Raw genomic sequence first — 12,162 nt, forward strand, 5'->3', positions numbered from 1 at the left:
GAAGCCACCAAACTATCATTACCAGATTTGCAGTATCAAGAAAAAGATAGGATGTGCTGCCCATGCATGTGCCCATCCCTTGCGACGTCTCTCTCTCTCTCTCTCTCTCTCTCTCTCTTGTTTTGCTGAAATAAATACTATAGTGTCCAGGATAAATAACAACATGTCTAGAATAAACCCTAACCTTAAAATGATAAACACCAAATCTATAAGAATAAATACAAATATTGTAGAATAAATAGAAAATTATGGCCATCTTCAGTTTGTCTAATAGTAAGCAACGTAGAGGAGAATAAAAATAAAGTCTAAAGTGTTTGAAAATAACCACTAATATGCCCGAAGTGACATGGGGCATGGCTATACTCGAGTGTAGCCCACTCCATCTCTCTCTCTCTCTCTCTCTCTCTCTCTCTCTCTCTCTCTCTCTCTCTTTCTTTATATATATATATATATATATATATATATGGGTCAAAGTTTTTTTAGGTGAATATATTGGTTAGATTCAAATTTTTGAATTGGATGAGAAAGGCCTACATTAATAATCTGAGTCATTCGATATGTTCTACTATCTCTAGACTATTTACACACCAAAAAATATGTGATTAGATCGTATTTGATGGCTTGATCATCAATGTGCGATTCTTATTATCCAATTGAGAAAAAAAGGTATAACCTATAAAAGTACAGGTACAACTTGATCCTTATGCTATATATGTATGTGTGCATGTATGCATATTATATCCGTATATCTATGCGTGTACAAATAATTTCATTACTTGTTGTTAACAACTTATAAATTGAACTTGTGAAATATATAATTTATTACACTAATATACATGTTGATAATTAGATTGATTTCCCCGTAACCTCTCTCTCTCTCTCTAAGGATCTAGTATCTGCAATTTTTATCTGAATTCTTCTCTTTGTTCTCAACGTCAAAACCCTTGGATATTGGTTCATCTATCCCGAAATCCTTGGCCTCCTTCATTTTTTGCCTACTCCATGGCTTTCTCCTTTCACAGTCCTCTTTCTTGATGGTTCAACAAACTCCTTCCCTTTCAAACCAAAGTCAATAGCATTAATGTAAAAACCGGACAAAAACCATTTATTACCAAGACAAAATAATTTGAATTAAAACATGCACTCTATTTGATTATATTTGCACTTTCAATCAACTTATTAAGTCAGATAAAAATTTTATTTTGATTATAATTTATTTAGTCCCTATCCCTCATAAGGACAGTCCTACGCGAGCACTAAATCGGCTACATCGTATCATATAAAAATCAAAGACAACTAGTGCTTCAATGATTCTAGTGCCAAATAAAAGAAACAAAGATTAAGCATAAAAGGTTAAAGCAAACATTAAGCATAGAAGGTTATGTATCAGTTACAACCAACCATACATTTTTCGGCTTCAATTATCAACATGTGTATCTTATAATTTCAGAGAAGTCTAGCATTCGGTTCTTTAAATCTTAAGGGACATATCATCAACACATACAAAGACAACTAGATACAAATTATTAGGAGAGTAGCATGATGCTATTAGCCTAGTAGCACCAAGATCTCATTCATTTAGCTCAACTCTTAATTTACTAGACCATGGCACTGTGTCGTGAGAAGTTTTGGTAAAACTAGTTCTAGTAATAGTTTCACTAGTTGGGTAGGGAAATAAAAAAAACTTGACAATTTTAGAAAAAGAAAATATCAAACCTGGAACAGACATGAGCTTTATTAACCTAATATATATGTAGTATTTTTCATTTCTAAACTTTAAGATGACAAATAAAAAACAAACGGTTATACAACTAGACATATTTACACGCAAGCATAATATCTCTACTGAAAAAAATAGTTCGAATCATAATTTCACACTCAAGAAGTAGATCTCTTGTTTAGTTTATACTTGGCATACATTATTACTATTGATCAATGCTTGTATTGTGACATGAATAAAATATATATGGGGCTCTCGAGATGTATTGGCAAAACCTTTTGCCATATTCAATCTTATAAAAATATATAATTAGGTTTCAACCAATCAAATTAAGAAGTTCGATACTCCATAACTATCTAAAAATAATCACAGGGGAAAAAATGGATATTCTTTCTATCAGAACATCTAATAAAGGAAATGATTGGTTGTTCTTGGTAATGAAAAAATAAAAGAAAAAAAAATCAAATATCTCTATAAAATCTATGTACATTTCCATGAAAACATTATTAGAAAGAAAAAATCACTTACATCAGACAAAAGTTCAAATGGATGCATATATGCTACCTTGTTGTTCTTTTGGGAATCTACTTTCTCTAAGAGCCTTTGAGATGGATTGGATCCTACGGAACTCTTTAACCAACCAAAAAGCAACTCTATCTTTCTTGCACATTCTTTCTTTACAAGCTAACTAATAATATTGTCAAGAAACTATCATCTTTTTATTCTAGTCATAGTGACTTTAGTCTAATAAATGTAAACACATCATTTCAAAACGAGTCGGCAAAAAATAAGTTTTTAGAATATTAAATCAAACTCAATCTCCAAATCAAAGTAAACTTAGTAACTACATTGGACAAGCTGAAGCCTTATGTTCTAGCATGACATTTAGACTATTTGTTTTGGGCCTATATATAATCCCATTTTATTTGCTAATATAAAACAAAACAAAAAAAATTACAGAACTTAGCTTTCCAAAATATAACTCATCCTGTTACGTTTTATATATATCCGCTCGTTTCAAAGGGAAAAAAAACACGCCCCTTCAACGCGGCGAACATAGTTAGATTTGAAATGGCATTTACGTCAATAGAAAGAACGTCAAGCCCTTTCTCGCAGCAGGCGAGCCCAAATTTTAACCCAAGTAAATCGAGACGGTGGTTAAAATCCAACCCCAGCAAAGCGGAAACAATTCACCTTCTTGTTTATCCTCCTCTCTCTCTCTCTCTCTCTCCAACTGACGTTTCTCCTGTATCTTAAATGCAAGAAAGAAGGAACGAAAGAATTCGAACCCAAGACCAAAAGGTGATTTTTCCAACAAGATAGAGAGCTCGGTATCTTCCCCGATTCCTCCAGAGAACCCTTCGAAATCTCGTCGACCAGCTTCTCTTCTCCCTCCTCTGTTCTCAGGCCGCGGTGATCGCCGCGCTATCAGGTACGTGCTCTTCGAACGAGCCTCTACTGCTTTTCTTCGACTCCTGTGATGGATTCCATGGCTTCTTCTTGCTGTTTTTGCCCTCCTTTTTTTTCTAGATTCGTAAATATGCCGCCATTTCCTGATTGGATGTTGGGTGGTGTCCGATTTGCTTCCCTGTGTGCAAAGGCTTTTCTGGAAGCCGATCGGTTATGGAAATCTGGGGGATTATGCTGTGATTTCGTTCGTTTGTTTCTCTATTTCTGGGACCGTTTGAAGCTTTTTCCTTTATTTTTTTTTCATTTTCTGGTATTATATAGGACGAATTCGTCGAACTGTTTTGGAAAACTTGATGATTTTTTATTTCTGTTTCTGGAAAATCTGGGCCTTTTTGTTTCTCTATATATAGGAAGAGTAGGGTTGATCCGACTATGAAAAAAAGGGTTCCTTCGGCGTTTTTGGGACAACTCGCAATCGGAAAAGATAAATTACCTATAGTTCGTAAGATCTTTATTTTTATTGTTCTTTCTCGAAGTAAATTTCCTGTGATTCCTATTTTCAGCACGGATTTTTTTAGTTCCTACAGAATACAAAACTGACTGCAAAGATGATGTCAGCGTAAGTCCTCCATATCAGATAAAAGAGAGAGAAAAAAAAGCTGAAAAAAACAATATTTTGCATTTTCCTCTCCAGTTTCTACGTGGTGTCTGTGAGAAATCTTGGGGTTTTGGTCATGGATATTGGCTGGTTTAGGGCCCATGACTTTTAGGATTGTACAGGTATGCGTTGTGTTGATCCTATAGGTGTTTGGTTTCGTAGCTGAACTTTTCCTTCAAGTTTGCTGTAGCAGTAAATGCGTGTCTTGCTGTCACTGATGGCTTCTATGCGTGTGCCTTGATTTGGAGAGGAGGTAATGTGATAGAGGATTATAGCTTAACTGATCTAGAAGAGGGAAGTCACAATACATAAGAGAGAAGGGTCTACTATGTAGCTATGAGTTTATCAAGAGTTGGAGGGGGCTAGGGACTCTTGTGGCTGGTGTAATCATACAAGAGGAAGAAGGAAAGGATTGGGTTTGGGAGGGGGTGAGGTTGGTTGGGGTGGTAGCCTGGTAGGTTTGTATTCGGTCTTGAGATCAGTAGTAGTTACTTTATCCAAACAGGTCATGTGTATGGATGCAGGATCTCCTGCATCTGCCTTTTTCTTATGTCAGTCATTAATGACCCATGCCCATATATAATTTAAATATTGCCTTTAGAAGAAAAAGATGATTGATCACCTTATCTTCGCATGCTACCAATAGTTCTTCATTCAGAAGCTCATGGCTCTTAAACTATGAAGGCTTTTGTTCGATATATGATGGAGATGTAAGCAGTAAGTTTCTATTGCTTTTATGAAATAATTTAAATACCATATATGTTTAAATGTTCTAAGATAAGATTTTTCTAAAAAAATCAAAACATAGAATTTTGTCCTAGAGTAATGCTATAGGCTGCCCGTTTTGTGCATACGTAGTTCACTATGCCATGTGGCATGAGGTGATTAGTGTAACGTGTTGGAATTAGTGCATTACATAGGGGTGATTGAATGCTGAGTTGCCAAGTAGATATATTCACGGGCCATGTTGAGCCGGGCTGCGCCCAAAGGGTAACCCAATTTAGTTAGGCCTAAGCTTGGCTTGGCCGTACCCTGGGACCTATTTTCCAGGCCCAAGCCTAGCCCTTTCTCATGCTTCAGGCTTTGATTTGAGCCTTACGCTTGAACCCCTTTTTTTATTTTTTTAAAAATAATAGAATACTTAAAAATACTTTAAAAAATGCTAAAGAATGCTTAGAAGTGCTTAAAAATGCTAAATATGAATTTAGCATTTTTTGTGATATTGTTTTGTGAATACATGTGTGGAGCAAGTGATCTCAAAGAATATTTAATAGTAAACATGGGACCTTAGATCCAAAATCAAGGGTTTGAGGGCTCAATATCGAATACAAAAAGGAACAGGAGATAAAAATGTCATACCTGCATTGCATTTGATTATGTTCTACAAATTTGCACTTTCATGGAATTTTAGTATGTGCTGTGTATGCATGCCTTGGGCAGGGTAGGATAAGACCGATTAAATTTTAGAAGATTTCAGCATCTTCTTGTAATCTTTGAATGTCCTGATAAAGTTTTGACCTCTTGTGATATACCCACAGTTCGCCTGCAATCCCTGGTTTTAGATGTTCATCATGGCCTATATAAAACCAGATATATAAGAATAGAACCAAAGTAACTCCATGATAGAAAATTGCATATCACTATAAACCAAATGGCCATGGTAGTGGATGTACCATTAGCACCCCTCCTTGGAGTAGAACAAGACCCTGGATGAGTGCCTCAACAATGTCTAGGTCCACGCTTCCAAGATCACACGCTTCCATATGCATTTCTTATAAATTTGAATTCCAATAAGGTGATCCACCTCATAGTACATAAACCCACTTGTTCCGTCAACAGAAAACCCACATGAATCAATAGAAACAAATCAGAGCCAACCAAATAAGATCAAGTTACCAGAATAAAAAAAAAACAATAATACAACCAAATTAACCCTCCCCCCTCGGGGGGGGATTAGGATATTTATTTTTGCCAATACGCCTAAGGGTAAAAAAAACAATAATACAACCAAATTAACCCTCCCCCCTCGGGGGGGATTAGGATATTTATTTTTGCCAATACGCCTAAGGGTCAGGGGGCTCCACCCCCCTGTTCAAAATGCACCTGCTGAGGTGAATGCTGGTGTGGCTGAAGCTGCAAAGAATGCTCCAGTTTTTTTTCATGCTAATGACCCAACCAATCCATAAGCTTTTAAGTATAGATCCACACGTAATTCGGGAATACCTGAGGTGTGAACTGAAGGGAGAGGGGCGGCTCAAAGAGGAGGATAAGATGAAGAAGAGGAGGAGAAGAGGTCAGTTGACATTGATGGCGACATAGATCCAGGCTGAAGACCATTGAGTGACTTTTCCAGGCTGCGTGGTGGGGGCAGCAACTGCACTGCCATTGGCCTGGTAGGAGATGGGGGTCTGCTGATATTGATGACGGTGTAGAGGAGGAGGTGGGAGTGGTTGCCGATATTGCCTGTCCACTGTAAATTGCATTTGTTAAAAAGCAAGAAGTTTCTGATTGCTGATATGTGTCCCCCAAATCAGGATGCCAACTATTTAATCCCTTAAATTTTGGGGGTCTAGTGATGACAGTTGATGCCAACATGTACCTATTTGGCAGCATTTTACAAGGGCAGCAGCACCTGATTTTTATGTAACCTGTTTCCTATCCATGCCTTCTTATATTTAGCACACATTACTTCATAAAAGCAACTAAATTAGCTGGAGAGCTGTTTGCAGCAATTCTCTTAATAAGATCAGATCAGAGTAATGGGTGACTGCGATGGGTCAATAATTTTTCACTGCTCGATTCAATTATCTATTACATATTTTTGTTTCTCTTTGTTTTACTACTATTGAGGACTTCAATGCCTGCTAATTCAATTGATTTTAACAATGGAGATTGGATGGTTTCAGAGTCCATCAACAAATAGTGGTGAATAGGTTATTTTATGTCTCAATCTCATAGACAGGCTGATATGGGACTTTTGCATCATGTTTAATAGCCTTTTAGGTTTAACTTTTAATCCCAATATAAATTTGCTGTGCATCTAAACTACCATCTTATACTTGAATTTCCAACTATATGAATGAACCAGTGCAACTGGGCTAAATCATCTTCAACTTGAATTTCAGCCGTACATATATCACCAAATTAAAGTTTTTTTTTTTATTTTCAAGGTAAAATTTAGATAAATAGCTTGTTCCCTCCCCCCAAAATAAATAGATGAATAAAAGAAAAGAAAGAAAGTCCGTGAGACAGTCCTGGCTCTGAATACCTCAAATTTTATCTGAGAAAGGTTAGACCAGGTTATACGTGTAATTTACAACAGTGGTGTGTGTTTTTGGGTCCAGATTGCCTATTGCCCTCAGCAGTCCACTTGGAACACAGGGGCTCCATTTTCATCCATTCAGGTACATTTTGGGGTACAGTCGGTATTTTCCATTTAAGAATTTAACCAAACAGACACTGATAGCAATGCGTATGCTGTACTATTTATAGCACAGTCTTGACCTTGTGGGACTTTCTTCTCTTGAACACATAATGAAATCTTGGATGCAGACTGGTGTGCCATAGTTAAATATTTGATGATGTATAAATTTTTGTACAATTTGTTCTCTACATATGAAAGCCCTGATCATTTTTATTTTGCATTGTTCACATTCTGTGTGATTGAACATTGTTTAGTTATTAATATGATTGGTTCACAGCAATTACATAAATATCAGTAACTGCATGTCAGCATGTGAACAGATTGCTAGTTAAACATTCATTGACATATGTACTATGATATTGATGTGGATGCTATAAGTTGACTCTATACTAGACTCTATCTTATGTCATGCCGATGTAATTCTTGGATAGGTTTATAAGCTTGAGGTTGGATGTCTCAAATTTTTAATTGCAAAAAAAGGTTGATTATTAGTTTTCTCATATATCTGTTATTTCTGCTTTCAGAGGTGAGAAAATTCACGAATAGGGAGGAAATTGAGTTATTTTCTCTGCATATATGAGCTTCAGGACTTGACATCCAAATTCCTTTTTTTTTCTGAATAGGAAGCTTACTTCTACGGCTTGTTATTGAGAACCTCAAACTTTTGGGCGATGATGGTTTCAAAATCATGTGCAAACCTTTTTGATATGGGATCTAATGATGCTTTTGACTTCAATCAGGCTATCAAATCACTTCCTAGAGTGATGACTGCTCCTGGTATTATTACGGATATAGATGGGGTTACAAGCAGTGATGAGGATTCTAATACTTCAACGACTTGGGATCGGAAAATTATAGTAGCGAATTTTCTTCCACTTCATACTTCAAAGGATCAAACCAATGGAAAATGGTGTTTCGCATGGGATGAGGACTCACTTCTGCTGCAACTAAAAGATGGCTTTTCTGCTGATACTGAAGTTCTCTACATAGGTAGTTTAAAGGTTGATGTAGATGCTAGCGAGCAAGAAGAGGTTGCCCAAAAGCTCCTTGAGGACTACAGGTGCATACCCACTTTCCTCTCTCCAGACCTCCAAAAGAAGTTCTATCATGGCTTCTGTAAACAGCAACTATGGCCTCTTTTCCATTACATGCTTCCCATCTGCCTTGACAAGGGTGACCTTTTCGACCGTTCTCTGTTTCAGGCTTATGTTTCTGCCAATAAAATATTTGCAGACAAGGTTGTGGAGGTTATCAATTCAGATGAGGACTATGTATGGGTTCATGACTATCACCTTATGCTTCTCCCCACTTTCTTAAGGAGACGGCTGAACCGAGTGAGGCTTGGTTTCTTTCTCCACAGCCCATTTCCCTCCTCAGAGATCTACAGGACACTGCCAGTTAGAGATGAAATCCTCAGGGCATTGCTTAATGCTGATCTTATTGGTTTTCAGACATTTGATTATGCTCGGCATTTCCTTTCTTGCTGTAGCAGGATGTTAGGCCTGAACTATGAATCTAAGCGTGGTTATATTGGATTGGAATACTTTGGTCGTACAGTTAACGTCAAGATTCTCTCAGTGGGTGTTCACATAGGTCGGCTCCAATCGTTGTTGAATTTTCCTGATACATTTACCAAGGTTCAAGAGATTGAGCAGAGATTCAAGGGAAAAAAATTGTTATTAGGTGTAGATGACATGGATATCTTTAAAGGCATCAGTCTGAAATTGCTAGGATTGGAGCTTTTACTGGAGAGGCATCCCAAACTAAGAGGAGAGATAGTCCTTGTACAAATTGTCAATCCGGCAAGAAGCATGGGAAAAGATGTGAACGAAGCAAGAGAGGAAGCAATATCTATAGCTAAAAGGGTCAACCTTTGCTATGGTGCTCCTGGCTACGAACCGGTGCTCCTTATTGACAGCCCTATACCTTTTTATGAAAAAATTGCTTTCTATGTGGCAGCAGAATGTTGCATTGTAAATGCTGTTAGAGATGGCATGAACTTAGTCCCGTATGAGTACATAGTCTGCAGACAGGGGACTGAGGAGATGGATAAATGTAGGGGTGTTGGTTTGGAGTTACCTCACACGAGCACGCTTATTGTTTCTGAGTTCGTTGGTTGCTCTCCTTCTCTTAGTGGGGCTTTCAGGGTCAACCCTTGGAGTGTTGAGGATGTGGCTGATGCTTTATATCAAGCAACTGACTTGTCAGTATCTGAGAAGCAGTTGCGCCATGAAAAACATTACCGTTATGTCAGCTCCCATCATGTTGCTTATTGGGCCCGCAGCTTTGCCCAGGATCTGGAGAGAGCATGTAAAGATCACTACAACCGAAGGTGCTGGGCCATTGGATTTGGCTTAGGTTTCAGAGTTGTTGCCCTTTCTCCTAGTTTCAGAAAGTTGTCCTTTAATCACATTATTTCTTCATACAAGAAAACCCATGGGAGAGCAATATTTTTGGATTATGATGGTACCCTTGTGCCAGAAGCATCTATTGATAACACTCCAAGTGCAGATATCATATCTATGCTGAACAACTTGTGCAGCGATCCAAAAAATACTGTGTTTATTGTCAGTGGAAGAGGACAGACTTCTCTCGATGAATGGTTTGCATCTTGTGATGACCTTGGTATTGCTGCTGAACATGGCTATTTCATTAGGTATGTCAATTAAACCTCTTATTTTTTCTGGCCGACCATTTTATGATATCATCTGAGCTGCTACATGAGCTGTTATGTACCTTTTTTCCTTCTATAGATGGATGAAAGCCACTGATTGGGAATCTAGTTCAAATGTTGTCGACTCTGACTGGAAGAAGATTGCAGAACCTGTTATGAGATTATATACTGAGACAACGGATGGTTCCTATATAGAACCAAAGGAGAGCGCATTGGTATGGCACCATCAGTATGCAGATCCTGACTTTGGTTCTTGCCAAGCGAAGGAACTACTGGACCATCTTGAGAATGTGCTAGCAAATGAGCCAGTGGTTGTCAAAAGAGGTCAGCATATTGTGGAAGTTAAACCGCAGGTAGATATTTTCTGCTTTAGAACCTTTACCATGTTTTTCGTTTCCTGATCTTGTCTATTGCTGTTTGCTGCTGGTAAGAATTAATGAGACATGATTACATGCAGGGAGTTAGCAAAGGGGTGGTTGTGGAGAAGCTCATCAGAACATTGGTCAATAGTGGGAAGCCACCAGATTTTGTGATGTGTATTGGGGATGATCGATCTGATGAGGACATGTTTGAAAGCATCAATAGTGCATCTTCTAGTAATCTGTTTCCTGCAGTTCCAGAAGTGTTTGCATGCACGGTTGGACAAAAGCCGAGCAAGGCCAAGTATTATCTCGAAGATACTGGTGAAGTGATAAGATTACTGCAGGGCATTGCTGCCATTTCAACGAAACAAAATAAGATCACCCACAATCAAGTTTCCTTTGTGAGGCCACATGAAGCGGATGATTAAGCTCATTTCTCCTTTAGCTACTGGTGACAGCCTGTACATTCTGATGGTCTACATCTTCTGAAATTCATATATCTTAGCATATTCTAATGTTTGGAGTTGATATTCAGGATACTGACTCTGATACTTTCGTCCTTACCTGTCATCACATTCATATGCATATGCTTTTGAACAGCAGAGGTAATGACTGACTTGGATATGATTGAAGGTGCCGACATTGTAGGCAGTTTTGAAAGTGCAAGGAATCTTTGAGGTATTCTTTTGTGACATTGCTCGAAGTTTCCTGTTAATTTGTATAGGCACTGGCATATATAACCAATTAGCCAAACGTTTGAATGAATACAGTTCTAACTTCAGAGCTTTTGTTGACTTGCTTGAATTTGTTTTTTTGATGCAATGTGTATATATTTTTTTTAAAAAAAGTATTCTCATTGTGTTTTCATCCTCTGGTGCTCGACCTTTTTAATCTGAAGATCTAAAAATCCTGCAACATTTTGGATTGTTGAGAATGGATGATGCTCGTGTTGTCATTCTGTGTGATGGTGCAGATTGTCCGGATCGTAGTTGCCGTGGCCCTAGTGTCTTGTGAGATGGAAGTAGATTTGTTGCAAGAAAAATGGTACAGCTTATCTTTGTAAGGACACACTCGACTTCAATAAAAATGGTGCATACAAGCTGGATATGTAGTGCAACAGAATTTCTCTCTCTCAGTGCAGCGGGGTGTTAAAAGAGGTGTGATCTCTGGTTTTAACTGGAGGGGTGACAGTGGGTCAGGTTCACCATTTCCTAATCCAAGTTCAGTAATGGTCAACCCGAAACCATTTGTTTCGGGTGGGTTCAGGTTTTGCCATGCTGTTTGCTGGAAGTAAAATGAATGGCTTCACACTGATTTTAGAATGTTAGTCTCCAGCGTAATGTTAAAAGTCTGCACACCTGGCCCTTGAGCAAGTCATTCTTCGTGCTTTGTATAGCATCAGTCCTTGAATCTTCTTTGCCAGGCTGTGAATGGGTCCTTTCTTATTGACGAATACAGGATGTTGCTATGTCTCTGTGCTTTTGATTTTGTATACCTTTGGTTTTTCAGACAACCATTCTTGGATTTTTAATGCCATTACTTGCTATCTGTGAAAAAAATTTTTTTTTTCAGGGCTGATGCTTCAGCCCTAATGCCGATTTGGGCGCTGCTATTTGTTCTTCTTGCAGCTTAGAATGTCCACGCTGGGTCCATCGCCATCTCTCTTCTCCCCACAATAATGGAGGTCAACCTTAGCGTCCTGCAGGGTCTGCATGGCAATATGACTTGGCCCCCACCCCGCTCTTTACTGTAATACAAGAGGTAATGCCTGGTGGACCATTGGGTCTGGCTGGCCGGTTGTAACCTTTGTGCCTCCTTCCACTGCTTCCATGTGGTAGTGAGGATTTATAGGCTCTGTAGCATCATTGGGTTGGGGTTGTATTTTTGGTGCAGAAGAAATGAAGAATAATTGAT

The 12,162-nt window shown here is 38.3% G+C and overlaps 1 protein-coding gene across 4 annotated transcripts; it reads left to right on the plus strand.

Annotated features, from left to right (window-relative positions):
* Window positions 1–2,899: 2,899 nt before the first annotated feature.
* LOC103701630 (probable alpha,alpha-trehalose-phosphate synthase [UDP-forming] 9) lies at window positions 2,900–11,784 on the plus strand. Of its 4 annotated transcripts, none has more exons than XR_603191.4 (5): window positions 2,900–3,152; window positions 7,836–9,868; window positions 9,966–10,239; window positions 10,344–10,926; window positions 11,222–11,784. XR_603191.4 is itself a non-coding variant. In XM_008783769.4 (4 exons), the coding sequence occupies exons 2-4, from the start codon at window positions 7,884–7,886 to the stop codon at window positions 10,674–10,676; spliced, it is 2,592 nt and encodes an 863-aa protein (XP_008781991.1). In that variant the 5' UTR covers window positions 2,900–3,152; window positions 7,836–7,883; the 3' UTR covers window positions 10,677–11,042. The 4 variants fall into 4 exon arrangements, 2 of the variants coding, with proteins under 2 accessions (XP_008781991.1, XP_008781992.1); XR_005512986.1 differs by lacking the exon at window positions 11,222–11,784 and adding an exon at window positions 11,147–11,210; XM_008783769.4 differs by lacking the exon at window positions 11,222–11,784 and having other exon boundaries at window positions 10,344–11,042.
* The last annotated feature ends 378 nt before the right edge of the window (window positions 11,785–12,162 follow it).

This window comes from Phoenix dactylifera, chromosome 1 (assembly GCF_009389715.1).
Source record: "Phoenix dactylifera cultivar Barhee BC4 chromosome 1, palm_55x_up_171113_PBpolish2nd_filt_p, whole genome shotgun sequence".
In the NCBI taxonomy this organism is placed as follows: domain Eukaryota; kingdom Viridiplantae; phylum Streptophyta; class Magnoliopsida; order Arecales; family Arecaceae; genus Phoenix; species Phoenix dactylifera.